The sequence below is a fragment of the Gamsiella multidivaricata genome, assembly GCF_025024155.1.
Source record: "Gamsiella multidivaricata strain RSA 2152 chromosome Unknown BC939scaffold_39, whole genome shotgun sequence".
Lineage (NCBI taxonomy): Eukaryota > Fungi > Mortierellomycota > Mortierellomycetes > Mortierellales > Mortierellaceae > Gamsiella > Gamsiella multidivaricata.
Genome location: NW_026251747.1, coordinates 297,871 through 323,950, shown reverse-complemented (window position 1 = coordinate 323,950; position 26,080 = coordinate 297,871). Strand labels below are relative to the sequence as shown.

The window sequence follows — 26,080 nt, the reverse complement described above, 5'->3', positions numbered from 1 at the left end:
GAAACGCTTCCTCGGTACAAGGCACTAGTGGCTCCTTTCATCCAGACCTTGCATAATGTAAATGAGATACTGAACACGCCACCTGTAGACTCAGTTCTAGAGTCTTAGGAGTTTAGACTGTGTATATATTTCCGGAAATATAAGCTGAAGACGCGATATGCAAGGACTCCATCTATAGATCCTACATGTACCAATGTGTCCGTAATAAATTACAAAAAAGCACAGAGACCCCTTGAGACGTCTATAGTATCCTTGATTACAGGAGAGTAGGCAAATTCAAATCTATGGAAGGAATACGTATTGATACACCCAATTTTGATTGGGCGACCAGTTTGAAGTCCGGCAATCTTCGGTCCCCTGTTTGCACGTTCGACCCACCTTTTTTGTCCGAGGAATCAAACTCCTGCGCACCTTTGAGGCCATCAACACTTTACTGAAGCTGTGGCTAGCATGGCCTCGCACAAGAATATGAAATGTTTTACATCTTTGACAGCTCCTCTCCACATACATGCACTTGATTTAGTAAAATTGTCCACATGTGCCTCATAAAAAAAAAAAGAAAAGGACTTAGGCGCAGCACATCGGTTTAAGAGACCAGGGACAGGATTAGCTGCTTCGATGGGTTTCGTAGTGGCGTAAAGATAGAGCATTGGCCTGGAAAAAAATCGCGCAATGAAGTAAAGATTTCTTTCACAGTCTGCTCCAGTGAGAAATCCCTCCGGTTTAAAGTTGTAGTATCGAACTTTAGTGCACGGCTCATTGTGTGGCAGGGCGTACATATGGTTGAACACGAGGAAGAGAATAAGTTGCACAAAGGCGCATCATACATGAGCACAACTCGAAAGCATTGTAATGCTATGTTTTCTAATAATCTGTTCAGTCCAAAAAAAAAAAATCCCGCACCTTCGTTCAATCAAGTTCTTTGCAAACTAACGTAGACCTCTCTAACTCGAACTCATCAACTGAGTTGCATTCATCGATTGAAGCGGAATCATAACACTGAGAGTTTAGTAAAGATGAACACGCCCTCTGTGACCGCCAAACGCGCAAAGGTGGGACACAACCTGGGCTGTCCTTGTCCAACCAACCGCCAACATATGGTTCAAACTGGCCCTTTGGGTCTTGCTCCGCCAACTTTTCACTACCCTTTCTCATTTTCTAATAAATAGACACCCATCGTCCCCTCTATTTTTCTTCTTCTCTTCACCACACTATAGCTCGTCAGTTTGGACACTCTCTTTCTTCGACTGGGCATCTGAGGACATCTCCTACCTATCTTTTTCCTTCCTTACCGCACCACTCTGTCCTTTGTCATCCACATTTTGCAACATGTCCGACGATAAAGAAACCAAAAAGTCACCTGCTCTTGTCCGCACCCAGACCATGGAGCGAGCCCAAGGCAATGCCGTGCCCATCGAATTTCGAACCCTTTCCATCCACGTTACCGAGACCCAGCGCTCCAACAAGACCGGCGACTTCAAGGCCACCAAGGGCAAGGGTAAAGACAAGGGAAAGAGTGATGAAGGCCTCAACGCCGAGACTGACTTCTTTGCGACCGTTGATTTCCACAAGCTGACGCCCACCGAGATCGCCCTTCGCTTCAACTCGGACGAGGCCCTAGGCCTCGAGCAGGCCGAGGCCGAGCGGCGCCTTCGCACCAACGGTCCCAATACCCTCGATACCCGCAAGCCCAGCTATGTAAAGAAGGTTCTCGGTTATCTCTTTGGAGGCTTCTGTTTGGTGCTTTGGGTTGGTGTCATCACCTTCTTTGTCTGCTGGCAGCCTCCTCTGTCCAATCCTCCCAACCCCACCAACTTAGCTCTTGCTATTCTAGTTGTAAGTATCTCTCTTGCGCTTGCATCAATTACACTTGTGTTTTACTTTGGAGATAGCTGACTTGGGGTCCTTCTCTCTTGCATTGCTTGCCACAGATTTTCGTCATTTTCCTTCAAGCCTCTTTCTCTGCTTTTCAAGACTTCTCCACTGCGCGTGTCATGTCCTCGATCATGGATATGATCCCTGCCGACTGCATGGTCTTCCGCAATGGCCAACTGATCAAGATCCCCGCTGCCGAGCTTGTCATCGGCGACCGTGTTCATCTCTCGCTTGGAAACAAGGTCCCAGCTGACATGCGCCTTGTCCAGGCCTCGAACGACACTCGCTTTGACCGTGCAGTCTTGACCGGAGAGAGCGAGGCTATCGAGGCCTCCACCAGTGCGACCGACGACAATTTCCTAGAGTCCAAAAACATTGCCTTTATGGGTACTCACGTTGTCCAGGGCTCTTGTGTCGGTGTTGTTGTCTTGAAAGGCAACGATACTCTGATGGGTCGTATCAACAAACTCACCTCTGGTCGCAAGGAGAAGACGACAATCATCCACCAGGAGATCACCCGCTTTGTCCGCATCATCGTTTGCATGACGGTTCTCCTTGCCATCTTGATTCTCGCTGTCTGGGCTTCCTGGATTCACCGTTTGTATCCCGATTTCCTGCCCGTTCCCGTCCTCCTCGTCACTTTGATGGGCTGCGTTGTCGCTTTCATTCCTGAAGGTAAAAAAAATTGATGGAAGAAAACGCGTAAAAAATGGAGTGACATCAGCGACCATAGAAAACACGTGAGAAAAATGAAGATCATTGCTGATCTCTCTCCTCTCCATTTTAGGCATGCCCGTCTGTGTCTCCTTGACGCTGTTGATGATCGCCCGCAGGATGCGCGCCAACAACATCTTGCCCAAGGCCCTGACCACTGTCGAGACCCTCGGCTGTGTCAACGTCATCTGCTCCGATAAGACTGGGACTTTGACCGAGAACAAGATGTTTGTAACCAACATCGCCTTCCTTGACCACGAGTCCACCCCCGAAGAGGCTCAGGCCAGGCTCAAGAAGGAGGTCAAGCCAAATAGCTTGGTACAACTCAGTGATAGTGCCCAGACCTTGGCCCTCCGCCAGCTCCAGTTAGCCACTCTTCTCTGCAACAACGCCAAGTTTGATCAGGAGGTCATGAACCTGCCCGTCCCTGAGCGAACTGTATACGGCGATGCTACGGACAGTGCCCTCTTGCGGTTCTCAGCCCAAGTTGCGAACACGGATGTCCTTGCTCCCTGCTTTGAGCGTACCCATGAAATCCCCTTCAACTCTCGCAATAAGTGGATGATGGCTGTCTACCAGGGTTCTGCCCAACAGCCCCAGGTAATCAAGACCCTCTTTGGTCCTGACATTATCAGCTCCGTCAAGACCGCCAACGAGAAGGAATTCCAGCTCGTCTTTGTCAAGGGTGCTCCCGATGTTCTCTTGCCCTACTGCACTTCGTTCTTGTCAGGCACCTCCAACTCGTCTGAGTCCCTCACTACCGCATGGATCGACGAGCTTTCTCGCATTCAGCAATCGTGGTCTCGTCGTGGTCAGCGCGTCTTGATGCTCTGCAAGGGCCGCTTCAACCCTTACTTTGCTGGTTCTGCAAGGGAGACATCCAACAACAGTGGTTTTCAGGAGGAGTTGATACGCCAGGGCCTTCAAGAATTGTGCATCATTGGCCTTGTCGGTATCATGGATCCGCCTCGTCCTGAGATCAAAGACACCATTGCTGCCTGCCGTAGCGCCGGGGCGCGCTTCTTCATGGTCACTGGTGACTTCGGTTTGACTGCTGCCGCCATTGCAAAGCAGATTGGACTGTTCAGTTCGAACCGCGAGCCTGATACCTACGAGGACATTGTCGATCCCACCCGCAAGGGCAACAAGCTTGATTCTAAGGGATCCTTCGACGATCTTGGTGAATACGAGATCGGCCGTCCCCGCTTTCGTGAGGGCAGTTCGTTGGTCCTGACCGGGTCTGACCTTTCAAGGATGAGCCCCGGAGAGTGGGACTTGGTTTGCGCCTATGAAGAGATCGTCTTTGCCCGTACCTCACCCGAGCAGAAACTGAAGATCGTGTCCGAGTTCCAGCAGCGCGATGGTGTCGTTGCAGTGACCGGTGATGGTGTCAACGATGCTCCCGCTCTGAAGGCTGCCGATGTCGGCATTGCTGTTGTCTCTGGATCAGACGTTGCCATCGAGGCTGCAGACTTGATCTTGCTCGGTGGTTTCGACTCGATCCCTATTGCTATGCGTCTTGGTCGCATTGTCTTCCAGAACTTGCAAAAGGTCATTGGTTACTTGCTGCCCGCTGGTTCCTGGTCCGAGATCTGGCCTGTGCTGATCAATACATTCCTTGGGACGCCCCTGTCGCTGTCCTCGTTCTTGATGATCGTCATCTGCTGCTTCACCGATGGCTTCCCTTGCACTGCCCTCGTCATGGAGCAGGAAGAGTTCGATCTCTTGTCCCAGCCCCCTCGTAACGCGAAGAAGGAGCATTTGATCACCTCAAAGATCTATCTTCAGTCCTATATCTTCATCGGCAGCGTCATGACCTTCTTCAGCAACATGTTGTTCTACACGTACTTGAAGGAGTACACTGGCCTTGCATTCAAGGATCTCGTTCTCACCTTTGGAGAAATCGACTACTCGAAATTGCACCCAGGCATTACCCCAAGCGAATTTAACAACTATTATGTCAACACCGGTCAGTGCGTTACCTTCATTGCCCTGGTGATCATGCAATGGGGCAATGTCCTCTCAATCCGAAACCGTCGCATGTCGATCCTCCAGGCTGATCCCATTCGCGAGAAGCGTCGCAACTTGTGGTTGTTCTTGGGCATGTTCTGCTCGTTGGCTGTCGCCATCCTTGTTACGGAGGTTCCCGCCATCAACGAGGTCATGTTGACCAACCCCGTGCCCATCAAGTACTGGTTGCTCCCCATCCCTTGCGCCTTCGCCGTCTTGTTATTGGACGAGATGCGCAAGGCGATGCTCCGCGCCTTCCCCAGGAGCATTTTTGGCAAGCTCGCCTGGTAAACCAAACACGGCGGCTTTATTACTTCGCCCATTTCTTTTTCTTTTTTCGTCTTAACACGCGTTTATCCATACGCACCAAATACCCCTTCCCCCCTCGTATAGCCCATACACTAGTAGAACATTTTTTTCCTTTTATTCCCACGTTCATAGTTCATTGCAAACGCACCACAATTGTAATAACATACAGAAATGTCAATGCAATATGAAGTCATTAAAGTGCTTTGAAATATATCTTCACCTTGCGTGGCAACAGGTATGGGTTCATATGCTTTTTATGATGAGGAGCGAAGGGGCACAGCGTACCCCTTTGGGAAGGTTTCGTGCATGAGATGTAGTCTACAACAATGATGAAAGAATGGATCGGGATAAAAGTCATGACAGTTTTAAAAACGATAAAATAGTATGCAGCTATTTTGGCAATAATAAATCAAAAGTGAAGAGAAGAAAGAAGAAATAAAAAAAAGGCCCCTAGGCGACCTGCGCCTGCATCGCGGTCTTGGGCTCGAACGGTCTCTGCTGCTCCGGCTGCTGTTGCTTTTGTTGCTGCAACCCAATCTGGGACTCCTCCTCCTCCAACTTGTCAATGATGACCCATCCAACCGCGCCATCCTGAACGGGCTCCAGCATGACCCATCCACTGTCCTGTCCGGCCATGTGCTCGATGCACATCCAAGGGAATATCTCGTCCATCGACTCCACCGTTCTGGTCATCACATCTTGCCGCTTCACGCCATAGGGCAACAACCTTCGTTTGCGTCCACCATTGGTATTGCTTGGCAGAGTCTGGGCACTCTTCTTCATCGACTTATTCTTCTTTCCAAATAATCGACTTCCGCTCTTGATCTCGAAGGTCGAGGATCCCGAGACTACAGGCTTATCGAGACGAGGGGCTGGCGATGAGGATGAAAACAAGCCATGTCCACCACCACCAACAGCAACTGATCCAGGCTGCTTCGCGATACTGAAGCCCGACAAAGGAGCTTCCCCGCCCGGAGATGAGACTGGTGAAGATCTGTTGTACATATTCTTCTGAGCACTGTCGCGTCCTTCGCCATCCCCCGAGAGCAATTCGATTGACCGAGCCGACTTGAGACTGCCGCTCGGGCTGGGATCCGGGCTCGGGTAAGGCTGTTGTTGTTGTCGTGATGTCATATTTAGCTTGCTTGTGATCACTGGAGGGCAAATGTGAGAATCCAACTGGGGGTGAGTCGATCCCTTGGCAAACGAGCCGCTGCTGATGACCGTCGGTTGTCCTGGTCTGCTCTTGAGTGCCTCCATTGCCTTGGGATCGTTGGCCAGGGCCATAAAACTCTCCCTCGCGACCTGCATAGCTGCTGCTCTCTGCGCTGGGCTCGGTCCTTGTTCCTGAGTGGTCGTGTTCCTTGTCGCTTGACCTAGCTGTCCCCGAAGATCCACGGAGGCGTTGCGCGAGTTGACTTTCGTTGTCTGTTCGCCTTGGGGTCGAGTCACCTCTGGCCCCGTTGCTGCCGCTGCGATCGAGCTCTGCTTCCGAGGATCCACCGGGGACTTTCCAATTGAATGAATTCCGGACTTGAACTGCTCCGGTTCAGCGAAGAAATCAGATTTGAACCCTAGTTCCGAAAACTGGTCCCATTGCACCTGGTAGTAGAGCTTACCATCCTTCAGGAGAGTTGCGGTCGAGAAATGATATTCTTTCTCAGCCGCAGCGGTCTTCTTGGGGATGCTTGACTCTGATGATGGTGACAATGGTGTCTCTTGAGTAGACACGGCGTTGTTCACAACGGAAACAATGCGTGGCAATGCTTCCTGTTGCTTTTGTTGCCGTGATGTAGATCGACCTATGGGTTCCTCCGTCGTAGAGCCACTAGCATCTGTAGCAGAGTAAGAATCATTAGCAAGGAGCCCTATTTTCAGCACTAGTAGGTGATCGCTGTAGATTTTGTGGTCAACATACCGTTCTTCTTGCTAGCTGCGGTCGTCTGCAGAGGACCAATGGGAGGAGAGGCCTCCTTCTTGAGCTGTTGAAACTGTGACCTATTTAAACTATCACTCGACTTAATCATCGCCTCCGATGCACGACGCATGAGAGTCAATCCATTGGGTCGAAGGTCCTGCTGAGCTAATCCAGCCGTGCCGTTGTTGATATTGATAGGGAGAGATGCTAGCGCCTGGCGTCTCCAGCTCTCCAATACATCTGCTCCGTTTGCTCCCTGATGCATCAGTGCAGGGGCTGAGGTTGGTGGGAGATGTTCCTCAGGAACATCATCAGGGCCCAGCTCAGTCGAGGTCAGAGAATCTCCCATGAAGCTAAGTTCCAGACGAGGAGGTTCAAATGACACAGCTGGGGCCGTAGTGATAGTGCCGACAGCTTGGTTGTTGATTCGCACGGGTTTTAACTGGTCGTCGCTCTGCTTGGATCGCAGCTTGAAAGAAAGCGCTCGAATGAAACCAGTCTTTGGCCTGCCATCGCCAGTAGAGGGCTGAGAGGACGTTGTAGATGTTGCAGAGAAAGTGACATTCTGCTGAGTAGGTGCTGTATGAGGTCTGCTTGGACGAGAAGCAGATGTAGGGGAAGTTGGCGACGTGATGCTGTCCCCACTCCTAGTGCTGATTCCAGTGAGTGAACGCTTGGGCCCTCCCTGGTTATGGGTATGAGTATATCCTATTGGGGGTGAGATTGGTCGCTCTGGGAAGTTCTCATGGAATTTAGACTTGAGCCCTGGCTTGGGTGACAATGGAGCCTCCTTGGGGATCGGGGCAAAGATCACGCTGACCTCAACATCCTTAGGGCGCGAGACGACCTCGAAAGCCTTTGGAGCATTACTGGCGCTAACCTCAGGCTCGTTTATGGATGCGATGGACTGTCGTCGCTGTAGCGAAGGCTTCAACTCTGGGACGGACAGCTTATCTGACAACGACGGGAACTCAACGATGTTGTACATGGTCCGTGGCCGATCAGCCTTAGGAAAGGATACGGGGGCTGGTCGTTCTAAATCCTGAGGAGACAACTGGAGAGAGAACACGGAGCTGGCGCGAGAAGGCTCCTGGTGATCTGCATTCCTGACCTCAAGCAGTTGCATGTGAATGCCTTCGATTACGAGGTCCCTCTCTGCCTGAAGTGCGAGCTCTTGGGCCAAGAGATCAGCTTGCAGCGAATCAGACCACATATGAGCGCGTCCATTCAGGGTAGCGGGGTTGATAGAGATTGATCGACGAGAGGCGGAGTTGCGCTTTGAGTGATGAGGCCTAAATGAAGGAGAAGTTCTCGGAGGGTGATGGTAGATTGCAGGGCTAGCGCGAACTCGGAGCGGGGTGATAGTACGGGTAATGGCGCTCGGTGGTGGCGAGATGGGTGGGGGAGGGAAATTGCGCGCTGACAGGTCCTGCTGCCATGGAGCGGAAAGGGATGAAGACGACTTGGCTTGATGCTTCTCTTGGAGTTGGCGGAGACGCAGCGAGGTAAGCTGCTGCTTTGACAATTCGCGGATGTTACGGGGAGAGTCTGAGGGGGCAGGCCCATTGGGCTCAAGACCACTTGCGTCGCTACTAGCGCTGTTTGAGCGATTCATGCCATGCTTGTCGTCTGTTTCTAGCTCCGCCTGGAAGCTGGCCAGGGATGGCATTTCGGTTGAGTTCATGGCAACGTTCTTGCTGAAGTCCCAACCGAGACCGTCTGCGAAATCTGGGATTAATAAATCGTGGGAATCTTCATCCTCATGAGGATGGGACACTTCTGGGTCAGATTCGTAGCCGTCGGGGGGAGCTGCGGCATCCAATGGCAGCATGTAAAGGCTTTCCATATCGGCGACAGAAGAGCGCCGACGAAGACTTTCTGCCGGCCTCAGGAAGTTGTTGCGGTCTTGGCGGAGTTTTTGGAGATGCGATCGATCTTGCATGAGCTCCTCATACTCGGAGATATCATCCGCATTGTATGGCGAAGGCGAGGTGCGCCCTGAGACAAGGGTGCCAGACTTGGCCAGAGATTGAGATCGTGACAATGACGAGCCGTACGTTCCATCAGCCTGTGAAAGAGGTGACCCCGATCGCGGAAGGTCAAAGTATCCATTGGCGCCAGGGTAATGAGAGGCAGCACTCATGGGGCCAGGGGACGTGCCCCAGCCCGCAGAGCCCGGAAGACTTGAGCCAGCGCTGGAGGGGACAGAGATGTCGAGGCCCGATGGCAGGTTAATGTTGTGGGGGCTCCGTCCACTCTCGTTGGTACGCTGACGAGCACTCTTGAGCACACGGGTTTCGTTGCAGATGTATCTGTTCTCGTCAACTTCTTCTTCCTGATCGATCTTGGCTAGGTCGTGTGTAGTCTTAATGCGAAGAAAGGCGCGCAGGAGATCCTCGCAAGCGGCCCCCCAGAGGTTACGTTGCTGGAGCGAGGCGTCAAATGTACTGAACTCACGTTCCGGTCCGGCCATGATGCTGAGCGAGATTGCCTTGGCGACTGCAACAAGGGTCATGTTGTTAAGATGAGCTAACAATGTGACATCAGCACAGAGGGAAAATAGATCCAGGAGGATCGCGCGGTTGGTGGGTGGCAGGTCGCGAGCGAATCTTGTGAAGTTCCGGTCTATTACAAAGATGACAAACATCGGGCGTCAGGACACTGTGCTTTCTTTAGACATGTAGATGCAGATAGTTTGTTCGCGTAGTGTACCTTGTTCAATATACAACGCTTGATAGTCTTCGTAGGCGACGAGAATCTCCTCCGAGTACCGGATGGCCCACTTCATAGCATGGGCGACCAGGTGGATATCGATTTGATGCAGGGGCGAGAGTTCAGTAGAGGCATCATCGTCCAGGATCATGCGTATCGTGTCGATGATGACCCTTTGGCTCTGTGCCATCTGAACCTGACGAAGGATTCCCTTTGTTGTCAGTCCTAATGTGCGGACCAGAGAATTCATAATTAGCATACATGTCTTGACCTGAACTTTCAGCGTTTCCACGATGTACTGGAACGCGAAACTTGCCTCGTTCACGAATTTCCTTCACACAGCGCTTCACAATCAGCAATGTCATCTCCATTGATAGATCTGGCAAGGCGTCATGAGGGTCTGCGGCTTCATCTGCAAAGACCTTGGAAATGAGACCCTTCTTTTGGGTGCTCTTGGACCGACGAAGGTTACCATTGCTTGTGGAGCGCAAAAGACTACCCTGGCGCGAGAGGGATGTGATAGCTGATGGCTCAAGCGTCTTGGCTCGCGAGATGCTGCTGGACGCTGTATAGACGCTGATGCCACTGGAGGTCATGATGTTGTTGCTGGTACTGCCACTGCTGGCTGGGCCCTTGAACTGCTCGCGCAAGCTCTTGGCACTCGAGACAAGTCGAATAGACATGGCGATGTGGTATGGAGCTGTAAGTGTTCAAGCGGAGGAGCAAGAGACGACGGCGGGGAGAGTGCTAGTCGAAAGTTGGGCGAGGTCGAAGTTGTGGTTCCTGAGTGTTGCAAGGCGAAAATTGGTGGCGACAGAAAACACATTCACGTATGCAAGAGACACGATACCCCATTCATAACACAAACAGGCAGGTTAGGACAGTCAGTACACACACAAGAAAAAAGGAAGGGAGAAGAGACTATGGTTAGTGACAGATGCCAATATGGGCCAAGTTCATGGACTTAGGTGTGTTCTGAGGGTTAGTAATGGTCGAGCGGGACATTCACACACAACAGTCAGAGGGATGCGCAATGCATTTCGCAGAACGAGAAGGAGTTGGTGTGTATGAGTTGCAATGGAAGAGAAAAAAAAAAAAAAAAAGGAAAGGAGGACAAGGTGTAGTAGCTGCCTGTTTAGAGTAGCGTAATAAAGGGGAGCCAGGAAGGACGGAGAGGGAATGTATGTGCTAAATGTGTGAATGTATAAAGAGCCAAGTAATCTGCAGACGGTACACGGAGCCAGAAAAGAGTGGCATAATGTAGGGGGGGGGATGTGAGAGTTGGTGTAGCAAATCGTTATTGGCCACAAAGTGGTCAGTGCACCTGGATTTAGTAGGTTGCGTCGTACGAGCTTGGATTAAATAGGTGGGCAGCCCTGTTGATGCTAATTTCAACCAGCAAACAGCTGAGACATGCACTCACGCACGAAGCTGTTTTTATGTATCCATTGCTCTGTGGCCCTCTTTCCCACTCTCAGACCGTTAGCCGCCACCGATGGTTGTGAAGAGGAAGAAAGGAAAGAAGGGCCACGAACAAGGAAGGCAGCTGCTGCTGCTGCTGCTGCGAGCTCGAAACAAAATAGGAAATCGAAATATAAAAACAAATGAGAGCAACAATCGCTGAGCTCAAGAGGCATAAGTTAACAGACCGAAGGAACGACTATCGAAGAGAAGCGGATATAAAAAAACCGGTAGAAAAGGCTCGTGGCAAGGAAGGAGATGGCAATGATGTTTTTTTTTATATATATAAAATAACGGGCTTATTTGAGGAGTCGGGACAGAGAGCGCCATGCCGATAATGAAAACGTACTCTGCTGTGGACGCCTGTGTCCTCGGTACAGGCCAAGAAAAACAAAAAGAGAAAGCGAATTGCAGATGGTAATAGGCGGTATTGGGCAATGTGGTGGTGTTGAAGTTGATGCAACAGAAGTCAGGGAAAGAAGGCATTGCTGTAGCATCTCTTTGGATCGGTCACGGCCGAAAAACAAGTATCCCCAACCTTGTTTCCTTTAAGATGCACTCTCTCAATACATAAATAAGCTTGGCTGAATAAAGGGCAAGGGGGGCATGCAGAGGACGTAAAAAAATATGAAGAGTCATGCCATGCCTGTATGTGCAAAACATCATTGAGCAGCTCCGATATCACCCATGACGGTCCGCAACCTTTGCTTCGCTAGCTAAATAATAGTACTGCTGATAGATATTGCTCGGTCATCTTACCTTTAAATTGTGGTGTCAGAACTTGAATGTCCGTGAAATGGTTCGAGAGTAGTGTAGTGTTGTGGATAGACTAGAGGACTGAGGTCAGCAAGACGGTAAAATGGACAAGGTGTCAGAACTATCCATGTCCATGAGTACAGGTGTGAGGTGGGAAATAGAAGGGATGCAGGAGAAAAGGCAATGTACTATGCGCATTCAAAGAGCGGGTTCGCAACGGATGGTGATTGGTAAAAAAGAGCATTCGCGACGAAGGTCAAGGATAAAGGGTACAGCATGAGCAGCGCAAAAGAGAATGGGGAGACAGGGAGACAGCACAAAGGGAGCTGAAAGGAGATGGAGATAATCAAGGAGGTATCGAAAAAAAAAAAAAAAAAGCAGACTCCAGCGGCGCGTAAGAAACGTTCGGGTTAAGTCATACATAACAGAAACAGAGCGTGCGAGGAAGTGTATCTGGGGAGAAAGCGGAGAACTGACAAGAGAGATTACCACATGGCGCTGTGTAGTTGGCATTCTCGTATTAGCTGATCATCGCGTCCCGTTCGGTTCCACAGTCCCTACATCGACCAAAGAACCGACTCAACAATGGAGGGTGGGTGGGGGGGGAGGGGGGGGGACGGAACCCCTTGGTTTTGGAGCGAGGATATGTATGGTGGACTGTATATCCGCCTGCACTCACGCAGGAGTATGCAGGACAGACCAATGAAGGGAGAGTAAGGTGGGGGATGCATGGGCAGTTACAACTACAAGCGCCAATGCCAGCTCGCTCCGGCTCCATGGTGAGGGATTAAGGAGAAGGGAGCAACTGTCTCAGTTGTCGCATAACGACTGTCCATCTTCGCACCAGATATCAACTGGTGAAAACGGTAATACAATAAAAAAAAAATGGAGCTGTGCGTGGTACGAGAGCGGAACAGAAATATGAAAAGGTACAATTGTTTGGACGAACGTTGCAAAGCGCTCGTTGCTTCCAAGATTCAGGCCATCAAACCAGGGGCAAATTGGACCGATGTTGACGCAGAATTAAATTCCTGTGGTGCCGAGCGCGTGGAAATTAAGAGTGTACCACAACAGTTGGTGGAGACTATACCTGTGTGTACTAGCGGCACTTTTGTGTGTTTTTCTTTGGGAATGCTTTGAATTAAAGATAAATTTGAGTACAGCGAAAAGGTCGAGGGAGGGAGTGTGTAAAGCGAGGTGGAAGTAGTGAATGTGTATTGGTTTAATGGAATGGGGGAATGGACGTGTGTAAGGCAGTATTGATAAGAAAAAATAATGCAGAGAGACGTGCGGATAATAATGAAAAAGATATTAGGGATTATGGGTATTGAGGTAAGGGTGGTGCAGGGGAGTCCAGGTGGCAAGGATTGTATTTATACAATTATTTTTTTATTTGAAGATGTGCAGATCAGGGTTCTGTTCAGAGGGAGGATACGATATACGACAGGGTTGGATGGGGATCACTCTTGTGTTTGAGATATCGGACTTCCAGGTACCTTTGTTTGTCTCTTGTTACCATGGGTTGTTGGATGTTGTTATTAGACCATTGTTGTCTGTATTGTTTGCCGTAACATCCCTTTTGTGTCCGGGATAAATGCAATCAGCTCATCCAAAAAAAGCACCCGGAAGCCTTGTGCAGCAACACAAACAACAAGAGGCGGATTTCCTTCATCCAACAAGGGCCTGACTGTAAACAAATGAGCAAGACGAATAACTGACGACATGCCCTAGCGACTTCAACCGTATCAAAAAGTCCTGCTGCATTCTTTCAGAAGTCCTAGCATGCGATGCAGACAGAGAGCCACGCCATTCGTACGACTTTTGGACTCCCAGTAGCCCATCCAACGATGTTTCCCTGCTTTATCCGCCATAGACTACTGTATGTACCATCAAGTAAAGCCCATCCTTTAATCCATTGAGGTCTCAGTTAATAAAGTTGTATAGACCATTGTGGGCGTAAATACTACCCTAGCACCGGGTTCTCTACTCCTAGGGAGCAAGGGGCCAATGAAAATGGACCGCCAAGTAACCTGCGCTCAAATGCGTCCTGCGAGAAAGCGTCTAAGGTGTTGTCGAGGAACGTGCGTTACTGGGGAATGGGTGGCGGGACACAACAAGCCAGCAAATGGCCAGGGCATAAATGGGATGATGAAGATCTCACAGCGTGCTGCAGAAGGGAGCAGCTTTTTCAGGCTGGGTTGTCTGTGCCTGAACTCCATCTGTTCTGCTGGACAGGGATCGGAGTTGGGCCTGGGGTCGCAGGAATGAGTTTAGACAAGGTTCAGGGTGCACAAGAATAGAGGCAGTTCCTTCTATGAAGGACCATCAAAGATCCAACTGAAGGACAGCAACAAAAAAAAACAATGACGAATCCCATGGCTATAGCTACAGCAGCAAGACAAGTTCCCGATCCATTTACATCGATTGTTGATGGATGTTTACGACCCAGGTCGTGTTCGTATTCTTCATCCGACAGTAGATTCACTTGGCCCGTGGAGTATGCGCTCGTGGAATGTGGATAACTGGAGTTGTCATTAGTCTAGCATCAAACAACTCCGCGGTCCTAAAGGGGAATCATAAGCGTGCTTGATTGGTGAACGCTGCTGCCCATGAGCCTCTGTTGGCGATCTCCACGGATTTACGGCCCTGTTTATACCGCAAATCTTCCCACTTTCCCTCATATCTCCGTCCTTTGGTCCTTTTTCGCGTCTTGATGCGGATCGATGTTCTAACGGAAGCAGACGATTGTCGTTGCGCTCCAGTCTTTCACGTTCCTTTTGCTATCATAACGAGCGAGAGTAATCATCCATGCTACACTTCTCAATTTCATCATTGCCACTAATCTGGGCTCATTCCACCCAAATTCTTGTCCCACATCGGACAATCCCATGCTGTCTGTTCAACCCCAACGCAATAAATGAACATGACTTCAGCATCAGTGTGGTCCATGTCCCAGCTCGAGTTTGAGCTCTTGCCACATGGCGCTTCTTGGGGGCTCACACATCATTTCCACAGTCTTCGAGTTCAGCTCTGCTGGTATACAGATGCAGTAGAAAGCTCATGACAAAGCAAGCTGCCGTCAAAGGGAAGATAAGCCCAGTGAATCTCATGTGCTTTTATATACATATATATATATATAGGTCGCCAGATGAATTCAGCATGCCGAAAGGAAATCATGAGTGCCTCTGGTTAGAGTCAGCCCTTTGATTATACAAGACATGATGCTCTACAACGCTTGTACCGTAGCAATAATACAGCTGGGCGAGTTTCCGTAGATAACGACCTTCACTAGACCTAGCGAAGATAATCCTTGATGAACTTCACTTTAATAGATGAAGCACGAACGCAATGCTTCAGATGCATTATACTACGGTAATCTTTGCTGATGTTCCTGGGAGATTCGATCCCAAGGCAGGGAGAAGAAGAGAGATCGTGCGGTAACTCGGTATTTATGCATGGGAAGCAACACGCCCCATTACAGGCATTGCAGCACAGGCAGGGGTAAGGCATGTACACACGTGGAGGAGAGCACGAAAGGGAGAGTTCGCATTCCATTTTCGGTTTCTGGAGGAACCTTGGGAGGCCAGGTTACCGGTTTCAGTTCAATTTGCGGAAACGGCTTTTCCACGCTTCGATGGGTTTCAGGTTATTTAACATAAGGTTTCAGGTACGGAACACCATGGTACCTGACGGACTGTCTACTGCATGTGGCGTTGTGCAAGTCCTGGTGCCTGCATTCATTTCATCCTCGCTTTTACACACCCGCTCGCTACACAGGCATAAAGGCATAGGAACATGACAGTGAACGAAAAGAGCGGTGCGTTAGCCGTTTATCGATCAAATGCTTAAGTACGCATAAAGCGAACAGGCGAACGTGCTCTCACCCTTCTTTGTACTCCATAGAAACAGAGCAGATGCTGGCGCTGAGTGGTCTGACACTTGTGTTCTTATAAAACCAAAAAAGACTTTTCGGTGCTCCATCAGCCTTTTGTCCTCACTCTCCACCACCACCGCAGCGAACAAGCCAAAACCGCAGCTCCTTGACTTTGGCTCGCTTGTTGATCTCAGGAACTGATTCAGGACAGACCGAATCAACCCAATAAAGAGACATCATCTCTTTCACTCATCGCCATTACTTTCCTCCCAACATTGCATCACCATGTCGTTCACAGCAAGGACAGGTTTCCTTAAGGCAGACTTTGTCATGTCGACAATTCTCTGTATCCTCGGACTTATTGTGCTCGGTACCATGTCTAGGAACAGCTACTGGAAGTACGCCTCCTTTTCTTTTTGTATATATTCCTAAACAGAACATTTGCGCGTTAGACTTATCCTATTGACTCGTCCCATCTTTCTTTTTTAATGCTCATATTCCTTCCATCCTACCGTAGGATGCCCGGCGATACCAGCATCTGCCTGCTCCTCGGGAACCCGAGGACCCTTACTTTTCACTCGTCCGCCTGCGTCTTCACCATCTTTGTTGGGTAAGAGTTCTGCTTCTACCTGGACAGAAAGCACACAGACTTGCAAGATCGTCCCTTCAAACTTTATGTGACACTCTAGACTGACTTCAGGACTAACCGCGCGCTTTGCCTTAATCATCTCCATATATTTCCCCTCCGTAGGTTCATGATCGCTGCAGGAGGCGTAGGATTGTTTGCCATGGATTACGTCACCTGGAAGCGCTCAGAACGATTCAAGGGCAAGCGTGCATCGGTTGCCGTACGTTTTTGAAAAATCCCCCCCCCCCCCCCTCCCCTGCTTCAGTAAGGAGTCGGTGGTTGTTGTTCAAGCAGAAGCACTAATGCACACACGATCTTTTTTTTTTTTTTGTCTTTGCCTTTTTGTAGGCCCTGTTGATCTCTCCGCTCATGTCGTTCTTTGCGTTCTCGACCGCGATCGTCATCGGAGTCGGCATCAGAAACTTTTGTAACCAATACGATATCCAGGGCGTGCCTGCTCCAGAACGCTGCCACAAAGAAAGTAAGAACCGCTACTACTCACCATTCTCCTTGACTGCCATACTTTTTTTGTTTCTCTCTTTATTATTATTGTCGCAACGTGGATTAACACTAACGCTGCCTCTCCCCTTCCTCCCCTATTCTATAACCAGTTGATAACATCGCGGGATTGCAGGCGGGAGTGAGCGCAGCAACCCTTGCAGGGTTCTTGTTCGCGTTCTATGGATTCAGCGAGTATGCGCAATACCGCCGTCGACATATCCAGGGAGATAAGGTAAATAGAACTTCAGTTCACGTAAAAGAAAGTGCTGGAAAGGATTCTGTGGTATGGTGCTGGTGGTATTGTGCTAATTGCTCGCTTTTTTTTTTTTTACGTGTTTTGGAATAGTGGTAAATTCATGCTAAAAGGGCGGCGCTGGAAGTCGCCCTTTTAACACACACAAATGAATATTTAAACGTAATAATTCCCCTTTTGCAATAATAATAATAATAAAAAGTCAAGAGATTATGTATGGATCAGGGCAGTTGATGCCCGCTTGAATATATTTTCACATTTTTCTGGTATAGACTACTGGTTACTATTGGTATAGGGTGGAGAAAATATTTATAATAGTGGATGGATAGGGGTATTGGGGGGGCTATTCTTAAAATACAGGACCAACCTCTGCCTTGGGCAGGGATTGGATCGGCTCGTGGATGGGTTCTTCCATCGTCGGAGAGTTCGTTGCGGCCGTTGACGTGGTCGAGGCACTGGTCACCGAGGACGAAGAGTTCGATGACCAGTGGCGCTCTGCCGGGTCATGGCCGTCTCCGCCCTCACCCTCACCCTCACCTTCACCGTCGCCGTGCTCGCTCGCCAGGTGAATCAAACCGTCGACTGAGGGCGGATGCATCCTCGGGCCGCCCTTGCCCTGTTGCTGCAAGAGGTGATGGTTTTGGATCTGATGGAAGTTTCCGCCGCTCGTCATCATGCTCCCGCCTGCAGGAGTCGACGGCTGGGCGCTGTAGCTGTTGCTTCGCGTGGCAAGGACTCGAGCCTGGCTCGCCTGGGTGTGCACAGAGGCCAAACGCTCGTACACATTTTGGTTGTCGTCCCAGGATCCGCTGATGCGACGCGCCGCGCTGTTGTTGTGGTGATGCGTGTGGTAGGTCTCCATTGGGCCCTGATGGTGATGGGGCTGGCCATATCCATCTTGAAATCCTGCCGCGTGCGCCATGTTGGTCGCTGTCGGCGTCGTCGTTGTCATGCCGACTCGACTGAGGGGTCGGGCATTACCGCCCTGGTTTCTGATACTCTGGCTCACAAAGCCGGTATTGTCAGAGTCCGAGCGTGGCAGACGCTTGCCAACCAGTGCGGGACTGGGGGTGCTGGCGCGGCGACTGTCGTAGATCTGGCGCTGACTGTTTAGAGGTTGTTGGTGGCTCTTGGCGTGTCGAAGGGTATGTTGAGGAGGATGGCCGTTGGAGAATCCGGTCTGGATGGTCAAGGGAGTACCGCCATGTCGAGGGTGATGCTGAGCAGGCAAAGGTGGGGGTGCATCTGCGTTCGAGTTGTAGCCCGCGCTGTACCGTGGTCGAGCTGAAGACTTTGGACCGATGGCAGGGCTTGAAGCCGGGGTCGAGCTACGTCGAAGGGCAACAGCCTCCGCAGACCTTGGAGCAACGGCAGGGCCAGGCACCGGGGTTGAGCTGCGTCGAAGGGCGACTGCATCTGCGTTCGGACGAAGAGCTCCGGATGAGATGCGGTGCATGCTCGAGGAGCTGCGACTGTTGGCAATGGCCAATCCCTGGCCGCCTCCACTACCACCGCTGCTGCTTCCTCCGCGTCGGTGTCCGTACATCGAAGTGTTGCCTCGCTCCTTAGCCTCTACGCGCTCCTGCAACGCCTTGTTGCTGATCGAGCTAGTGCTGACGGAACGAGCCAAGCGATGGCGCTGCTGTTGCTGTTGCTGCAGCTGCTGGTGCTGCTCCTGCTCCTGTCCTTGAGGGCGCTGTTCCTGTTCTTGAGGAGCAGGCTCTTCCATGTCAGCGGCAGGGATGCCAGCCCAGGAAACGCGGCGCTCGTGGTTGGCAATAAGCATGCGAGAGAATTCGCCACCGGTTCCACCGACCTTGGGTGAGCTTTCGTCTGAGGTCTTGATGGCGTCCTCATAAAGCAGGTCAAAGATCGTAGAGGCGCGCTTTGCCTTGACGTCCAAGACGGCCTCTGCAGCGGATCCCGATAGAGGGAGAGCATTATCGGGCAAAGGAGTCCACGACTGGTCCTTGGACTCGTCCCTGTTCAAGATAGCCGACTGCATCTCATCTCCTCCGAAAGCAGCACGGCTCAACCTGGCGACCTCAGCGTCGTTCTCATCCTCTTCAGAGGAGCCATCGGCATGAGGTCTGGGAGACAGATCGCTGGAGGATCCTCCAAGCTGGCGCAGCTTCTGCTCAAGAACATCGCAGCGCTTCTCGTAACCGAAGGTGGCACCGACGGCCGCCTGACGCATGGCTTGGAGGGCCCGCTTCAGCTCCTCGATGACCTTTTCTTGGTTCGCGACCTGGACCAATAGCACATTCTCATGTGCGCGAACTGCCACGATATCCTCAAAAAGCATCTCAAGGAACTCTCGCGACTCGGGCAGCTCCATAGAGCGCAAGATCGAGATGGAAGAATCGAAGGCAACGGCGGCGCCGGAGCCTGGAGGAAGACCCATCGCATCGTCGGCCATACCCTTTCGGATCAACTTGGTCATCAGCTCTTCCTCGTCGTTGGTGGCCGATCCATCCTTGCCGTCCTCATCGTGGTGGACCTTCTCGATCGCTGTCACGAATCCAAGGGCGGCCGCCTCGGCCTGCAGTGCGCGGATTCTGGCATTGATGTAGGCAACCTCAGCATCGATCATGCTGAGACGGTCGTCCATGTACTGAGGCTCGCTGGCAAAGTCAAGCATGATAGTGCCGTGGGCAATCGCATCCTCCTCCTGTGCCTGAACAACTCTTTGACGTTCCTGCTCCAGCTCTTGCTTCTCGCTCCTCAATCTCTCACGCTTCTTCAACATGTCGTCCATAACGTTAATGGCATGCTGTCCAGAAATGTAACCATAGATAGCGCGATCGATGACCTGCTTCTTCTGGGTGACCTGAGCACGAAGCGAAGCCTGGCTTCTGGAGGACTTGGGCGCAGGGATAGAGGAGCCCTTGCCGTCGGTTCTTTCCGATGGTCCAAGGCGAGGTGGTCTCTTGGCCGACTTGGTGATACCCTTGGGTGTCTGGGGCTTCTTCAGGAATCCAATGACCCTGGCCTGCTGGGTATTGGATCCAGTGCTGTTGTTGCGATGGAGCATCGCCGCAGTGCGCTGCTGTTGCTGCAGCTGCAGCTCGATCTCCTTCTCGGCCTTCTTGCGTCCTTCCTGAGCCGCTTTCTCTGCGCGTCGGAGGGCCTGGATCTCGCGATCGTTGGCGGCATTCATCTCCTTGATGCGCTCCGCATCCTCCTTCATGCGTTTGATCATGCGCTGCTTCTCCGTTTTGAGGTTCTCCACGGCTACACGCAGAGTTCTCAATTGGTTCTCAGCCAAGTTGCGCTTCTCATTCGCAATCTTGGATACATCGGCGTACTTGTGCTGCAGATCCGAGAGCTCAGCCATGAGCTGCTTGATCTTGGTCTCATACTTGATCTTGACAGAGCCAGGGATCTGTTGCAGTAGAATAAAATAAGAAAAGAAAAGAAATGCCTTGTTAGTAAAGCTGCTGAAACTGCACATAAACCAAATGACATTGGGATGACAGTTTTGCAAACTTGCCTTGTTCTCATTGGCCCTTCCACGTTCACGATCCATTTCGGCCTCTCTGATCCTGTCCTCCATAATGCGGATCTCTTCTTCATACTGGTTCCTCATGTTGTGGTAGTCAGCCTCAACCCTCTCTAGCTGCATCACCAGCTCTTCCTTGTCAGCGAGACCGTTCTGGACCTCATTCAACATCGCATCGTAATTGAGTCTCTCTGCTGGTTTCTCGGATGACCTGGCGCTGGCGTTGGAGATGCTCGGGGCAATGCTCTGGTGAATGCTTGGAGGAGCGTTATGAGAGCTGTTATGGGTATAGCTCTGAGAGAGGCTGTGAGGAGCGCTCTTCATGGAGTGCCTAATAGAGCTCGAGCCCGACAAAGAGGAGGTCTCGAGAACGGACCCTGTATCGGAGTCCGGAAGTGCAATGGCGGCTGCCTTCTGTTGCTGGATGGCGGCGGCGAGGCGGGACTGCTGCTGCTGCTGACTGATCTGCTGCGTGTCGGATGCGTTCAAGGGGAAGCTGAAGCGGTGCATTGCCTTCATTGCATTGGCAAGGGTCTCGGCAGCCTTTTGCTCCGCCTCGAAGAACACCTTCTGGTCCTGTGGGCTCGAAGTTTCTTTCCAAGAAGTCTGACCAGGGGGCAGAGGGAATGGGAACGATGCACGCATGGGCGAGATGACAGCGCCGTTGGCCACATCCTCCAAGGTTGGCATGATCTGGAATCGGGAACGGGAGGATCCTGAGGACATGGAGGAAGTCATGGAATCGCGACGACGGCTTGACCCTGGGCTGGGTCGCAGCTGTGAAGAGGCAGTAGGGTCCAAGAGGTTGAGCAGGTCCATGTCCATGCCCATACCGTTCTTCTCGGCCTTGAGCAGAAGGAGTCCGCGGCGAATGTCTTCCTTGGCCTTGTCCATGGTCTCGGCAGCACCTCCTGCTCCGTGGCGGGCAGCTCGGCGTCTACGAGAAAAGTCGGACGAGTCCGAGTCGATGGGAACACGCTGGAGCAAGGAAGAAGAACCAGTGGAAGAGTAATCCAAGTGCTGAGCAGAGAGGGGCTGGCTCTCTTCCGTCTTCAAATTCTGGAACCAAGAGGAAGCGCCACCAGGAGCAAGAATTTGCTCAACTTGAGGCATAGGTGGGCTGGTTGGCAGCTTAGCGGGTTCGGCCCCAAGGCTTGCTGCGCTGGCGCCGAAATCGAACCTGGAGACAGCTCGGGACGATTGTCTGCTCCTGCGCTTTGACTGGCGGCCACGCGCTGGAGATATGTCTTTGCGGCGCTGATCCTCATCGTGCTCGCCATCGGCATCATGGTCATCGTCAGTAGGTGGCTCGACTCTCCTCCGGTAAGGCGATCCTTTGTAGGGCGAAGGCGCCTTGTGACGATTGGGTGGGGTTTGTTGTCTTCGACCAAACACGGTGCTGGGCTTCTGAGAAAGCAGAGTCTGGAGTTCTAGGGCTTGGTCTTCAGCTGCGATCAGGCGATCCTTCAGCTGCATGACTGTGCGGTGGTAGGTCTGCATAATGGGGTGCGCTTCGATATTAGCATCTCCTGTCACCTCGCGCTCAACCAAGAGAGTGTCGCGCTCTGCAAGGACATCGCAAAGCTCCGAGCTGCTCTCCTTCAGACGCTCGCGGAGCCGTGTGACCTCGCCTCGCAAAGACCTCATCTCCTCCGCTGCACGGCGCTGATCCAGCTCTGCAGCGGGTCCTGATCCCATGGCTCTGAAGGCACTGTTCTCCATCTTGAGTCGGTTAATCTCTGCCCTCAATTGGGCGATTTCTGCGTTATTCGAGTCCCTGAAGTCCTGGTTGATGACGACTCTGTTGCGAATGTTCCTGGCTCTGTTTGCATAGACGAGTGTGCTGACGGTCTCGTTGATATCGGCATCAGCTGCAGATACACAAGCCAACATCAGGGTCGCACTGTTGCCACCAAGGGAATCCTGAAGAAGTCGCGTCAACTTTGAGTCACGGTATGGGACGTGGGAGGACTTTCGGGATTCGTCACCGAGTGCGCTGATAACATTTCCGAGAGCCAACAATCCAGAGTTGATCGAGATGCCCTCTTTAGCACGGTCACCAACAGCTCTCGTTCGTTTCAACTACAAACAGATTTAGATCAAACAATATTAGGCATTTTTTGCGATCGACAATGCGCCGTTCAAATTTGCACCAAACTGAAATGGGAAGGGAGGGAGGAAGCCTACTCTTTCGGATCCAGCTAAATCAACAAAATGGAACTTGGAAGCGAGTTTCTTGAGCTTTTCAGTCTTAGTAGTTGCCACTGGACCAGCAGATGGCGACCCAGACTCTCCTTCCTCCTCAGCTTCAGGCGCGGGCTCGATTTCTTCTGACCGTTGTTGCTTCAAGATGACGGAGAAAATGGCGTGGGATCGAGAAGACGTCTGGTTCATGTCGGTCGCTGCTGTCGTTCTGCACAGTGACCCTTTTTGCAGCCAGCTATAAAACAGAATCTCCTGTTAGTAATATGAGCAGTCGTCATCTACGATACCACTATACTCGACCAAAAACGCCAAGGCTTACTCCAGAAGTTCCTGTGCTGATGAGACTTGCTGTTCCTTGACACCCTGCCATGAGATACCGCCGAATCCATCTTCGCGGACTTGAATCGAATCTTTTCGAGTGCGCGGTTGTGTCTGCAGTAGATCAATGAGCTCCTCGTTATACAACTCTAAGAAGGATACATAGACCTGGTACTCCATGTGTGGGTCTTGTTCCATCTGGGCGTCCAGCGATGAGAAGATGGCTTGGGCCGATCGTGGTACGATGGCTGGAATCGATTGGAAAACAGAATTGGTTAGAGCGATCCTAGAAAACAGAGACATCATCCAGAGCTCCTGAAGATACAGGTCGGTAGTGAAGGCGTACCTTGATCAGCTCCTTTATATTGCAATCCTGTGCCCATGCTGTATGTCTTTCCGCTTCCCGTTTGTCTGAAAGGATAAAAGGAATCAGACTGTTTAGTTGAGAATGATTCATTTCATGCAACTCGAGATACAAAAAAAAGCGATCCATATGCTTACCCATAAGCGAGGATTGTGGCGTTGAATCTGTTACACAAAGAGTAGAAAGCATTAGAATATCGACGTTTCCAACTTGCACAGAAACGCAACATATACAGTTTGGTAGCGACGCATACCCTTCAATAAAGCGATCGACGAGCTCTTTGGCACATGATTCGTAGACCTTATGCTGTGCAGTCTCCTCATCAAAGACATAGTCGAACGTGAAAGATTTGTCGGAACCGACGATACCGATTTGGGGCTCATTTGGAACATAGGAGATGGCTTCGGAGCAGTTGTTGATCTGCTCCTGGAGCGTAAGTGGTCGGACACGAAGCGCAACTCTATGGATTAATAAAATAGTTGTGTAATCGGACGGGTAAGTGAACAAATGAGCGAGGAGTAAAGTCATTGATGTGTCGATGTCGAGTAAACCGCTTTTACTTACTTGACGGCTGTGTTCATGATGTCGTTTCAGAATATCGGGGCAGAACGCGTCAAATCAACAACGCGAACTCGGCTCGGGAAGAAAATGCGTTCGAGTCAAAGGGCAGTGATAGGTAGCGATAGGAATGAATCCTTATTATGTACGTGTATAGGGTAGTAGTAGACTAGTAGAAATGATAGCAGCAACGGTATGGTTTTAGCATATAGGATTAGGATACGATAAGTAGCAGTGTCGAGGAAGACCAATCACAGCGGTCAGGATTAACAAGGGCGTCTACCCTTATTTATATAGTCTAGTAGACCCTGTGGCGCTACGGCACACTTGTTTGATACTAGGGAAAGATGGAAGAGGGGTTCCGATTGGGTGGACTACAGTGTCTATCTCTCCACAGCTTCTTCAGGGAGGGTACGATCTTGTGGAGAGGAGTGTGAAAAATCCCCCTAGGGCTGTAGAGCTGCAGGGCTGTGTCCGTGGTTCGTCCTCGCTGTGAGCTTTCACACCATTCCACACACAGACAGAAAAGGGGGAGGGAGAGATGGCAGCATCTTCCTGATGGGAGGACAATGCTGATCGTTCTTTTCCAGTCCGTGTATGTGTGTATGTGTGCTTGCGTGCGCAAGTGTATGTGGATGTGGATGTGTAAGCTGTATTGTGTCTGTACCACTATAGAATAGACACTCAATGTATGTCTCCCTTTGTCTGTCAATGTTTACCCCTACTTTTCTTTTCTTCTTTTCTCTTCCACGCAGAGATCGCATTGTGTTTTGTGGGAGATGAGGAAAAAAAAAAAAAAAAAAAGGGAGGAATGGGCTTACGGGTTTACGCCGACGGGGAGAGGGAGGGAGGGAGGGAAGAGGGGAGGGGTGGGGGAGGTGAATGAACACAACAGCACGGATGGATGGATGAATGAACAGATGAACGAGTTTTGCATAAGTGTGTTATACCGCGTCCAGCGAGCGGAACAAACAAGACAACAAACAAAACTGCATGTTACTTGCATAGTCCATACTTCTACTCTTTTCCCCCACCGATTCCTCCCCACTGTCCCCCCCAATCCTCTGATGCTCTCGCTTGGTCCGAAACGTGTCCCCCGAATTTTTTTTCTCCACATCATGTTGAGCATACACATCGTGCCCATGGAAGCATCCAAAAATGAGCTGTTACATAAACATTGCATCGGCTGAGGAGAAGGAGAGCAAGTGGGTGAATGGCTGGGGAGAGGGTGTTTATGTATGTTGAGGAATAGGGGGACGATATGACACCATGTGGTCGTCGGAGGATGGATGGAGATTGAGACTGTACCTGAACTATTGTGGGTGTGATACTTGAGATCTTTTCTTTTCTTATTGGCTTTGATTTTCTTATACTACACGGGTGTATGTTACAGAGGTGGAATAAGAAATACAAAACAACTGTTGCAAAAAGGAGGTTGACTGCTCTGTAGGACAAGAATGACAAAAACGTAAGATGGACAAACTGATGAAGGGGAGAATCAAGATGATGAACGATCAGATTCAGTTCAGAAGACAGAGACAGCAGCAAGAAGAACAACAACGGAGGTTCGTCCAGTTGGGTCCGAGGGTATTAGAAAAGGAAAGACGGATAGAGGAAGGAATGAAAGGAAGGAAGAAAAACCTTGGGGCGGGTACTATATAGGAGGGATTAGAAGCGGAAGGAGGCTAAAAGGGAAACCGGGCCAAACCCATGGACAGGGTCGTCGTTTATATACTTCTCATTGCCCAGTCTGTGTTACGAGCGAAGAAACCTTCGGTGTTCTATTCTGGTCCGGGGAAAGAGGACCGCAAGAGATGTGCTACATGTACCTTCCCGTAACCCCACCATCTCTCTCTGCATTTTTCGCTCACTCCCCTCTCTCCTCTCGCCCATTCCCTCTCTCTTCTCTCAAAACCAGGGCCCATCTCCATTTCAGGGGGGGGCAGCAGCACCGACTACATCTAGTTTGGTCCCACACTTGCCAGACCTCAATAGCCTAATTGTTGTGGGGTGTCAAAAAAAGGAGAGGGATGTGGAGAATGATTATGAACGAACTGAGGCCCTTTTCGATGCGGGTCATCAATGGCTGTGTGGGGTGGTGTGGGGTGGTGTGGGAGGGGAG

The 26,080-nt window shown here is 50.9% G+C and overlaps 4 protein-coding genes across 4 annotated transcripts; 2 read left to right on the top strand and 2 right to left on the bottom strand.

Moving 5' to 3' along the window:
• The first annotated feature begins 939 nt into the window (after nucleotides 1-939).
• On the top strand, nucleotides 940-5,121 carry BC939DRAFT_454054 (uncharacterized protein). Its single transcript, XM_051556016.1, has 3 exons — nucleotides 940-1,836; nucleotides 1,932-2,550; nucleotides 2,663-5,121. The coding sequence occupies exons 1-3, from the start codon at nucleotides 1,330-1,332 to the stop codon at nucleotides 4,888-4,890; spliced, it is 3,354 nt and encodes a 1,117-aa protein (XP_051411484.1). The 5' UTR covers nucleotides 940-1,329; the 3' UTR covers nucleotides 4,891-5,121.
• Nucleotides 5,122-5,131: 10 nt separating this feature from the next.
• Nucleotides 5,132-10,357, bottom strand: BC939DRAFT_183563 (uncharacterized protein). Its single transcript, XM_051550468.1, has 4 exons — nucleotides 9,855-10,357; nucleotides 9,539-9,763; nucleotides 6,827-9,451; nucleotides 5,132-6,743 (listed from the first exon to the last, which is right to left on the bottom strand). Exons 1-4 carry the CDS (start codon nucleotides 10,219-10,221, stop codon nucleotides 5,359-5,361), a joined length of 4,602 nt encoding a protein of 1,533 aa, XP_051411483.1. The 5' UTR covers nucleotides 10,222-10,357; the 3' UTR covers nucleotides 5,132-5,358.
• A 5,157-nt stretch (nucleotides 10,358-15,514) lies between these two features.
• BC939DRAFT_454046 (uncharacterized protein) lies at nucleotides 15,515-17,218 on the top strand. The gene is made up of 6 exons (XM_051556015.1): nucleotides 15,515-16,027; nucleotides 16,147-16,239; nucleotides 16,381-16,477; nucleotides 16,606-16,738; nucleotides 16,869-16,990; nucleotides 17,105-17,218. The coding sequence occupies exons 1-6, from the start codon at nucleotides 15,915-15,917 to the stop codon at nucleotides 17,108-17,110; spliced, it is 564 nt and encodes a 187-aa protein (XP_051411482.1). The 5' UTR covers nucleotides 15,515-15,914; the 3' UTR covers nucleotides 17,111-17,218.
• Nucleotides 17,219-17,228: 10 nt separating this feature from the next.
• Nucleotides 17,229-24,219, bottom strand: BC939DRAFT_183501 (uncharacterized protein). The gene is made up of 8 exons (XM_051550467.1): nucleotides 23,965-24,219; nucleotides 23,654-23,860; nucleotides 23,538-23,564; nucleotides 23,383-23,447; nucleotides 23,038-23,284; nucleotides 22,701-22,953; nucleotides 20,505-22,595; nucleotides 17,229-20,396 (listed from the first exon to the last, which is right to left on the bottom strand). Exons 1-8 carry the CDS (start codon nucleotides 23,979-23,981, stop codon nucleotides 17,361-17,363), a joined length of 5,943 nt encoding a protein of 1,980 aa, XP_051411481.1. The 5' UTR covers nucleotides 23,982-24,219; the 3' UTR covers nucleotides 17,229-17,360.
• Between the last annotated feature and the right edge of the window lie 1,861 nt (nucleotides 24,220-26,080).

What these genes read in the sequence shown, in the direction of transcription:
- BC939DRAFT_183501 (XM_051550467.1), bottom strand. An exon ending in ATATAAAGGAGCTGATCAAG is followed by an intron (nt 23,285 to 23,382) that starts GTACGCCTTCAC and finishes AATCGATTCCAG; the next exon opens with CCATCGTACCACGATCGGCC. An exon ending in TCAGCACAGGAACTTCTGGA is followed by an intron (nt 22,954 to 23,037) that starts GTAAGCCTTGGC and finishes TCTGTTTTATAG; the next exon opens with CTGGCTGCAAAAAGGGTCAC.
- BC939DRAFT_183563 (XM_051550468.1), bottom strand. Translation starts at nt 10,221, where the DNA reads ATGTCTATTCGACTTGTCTCGAGTGCCAAGAGCTTGCGCGAGCAGTTC. An exon ending in GAAGGAAATTCGTGAACGAG is followed by an intron (nt 9,764 to 9,854) that starts GCAAGTTTCGCG and finishes TCCGCACATTAG; the next exon opens with GACTGACAACAAAGGGAATC. An exon ending in AGCGTTGTATATTGAACAAG is followed by an intron (nt 9,452 to 9,538) that starts GTACACTACGCG and finishes TCTTTGTAATAG; the next exon opens with ACCGGAACTTCACAAGATTC.
- BC939DRAFT_454054 (XM_051556016.1), top strand. Translation starts at nt 1,330, where the DNA reads ATGTCCGACGATAAAGAAACCAAAAAGTCACCTGCTCTTGTCCGCACC. An exon ending in TAGCTCTTGCTATTCTAGTT is followed by an intron (nt 1,837 to 1,931) that starts GTAAGTATCTCT and finishes TGCTTGCCACAG; the next exon opens with ATTTTCGTCATTTTCCTTCA. An exon ending in TGTCGCTTTCATTCCTGAAG is followed by an intron (nt 2,551 to 2,662) that starts GTAAAAAAAATT and finishes TCTCCATTTTAG; the next exon opens with GCATGCCCGTCTGTGTCTCC.
- BC939DRAFT_454046 (XM_051556015.1), top strand. Translation starts at nt 15,915, where the DNA reads ATGTCGTTCACAGCAAGGACAGGTTTCCTTAAGGCAGACTTTGTCATG. An exon ending in GCAAGCGTGCATCGGTTGCC is followed by an intron (nt 16,478 to 16,605) that starts GTACGTTTTTGA and finishes GCCTTTTTGTAG; the next exon opens with GCCCTGTTGATCTCTCCGCT. An exon ending in AGAACGCTGCCACAAAGAAA is followed by an intron (nt 16,739 to 16,868) that starts GTAAGAACCGCT and finishes TTCTATAACCAG; the next exon opens with TTGATAACATCGCGGGATTG.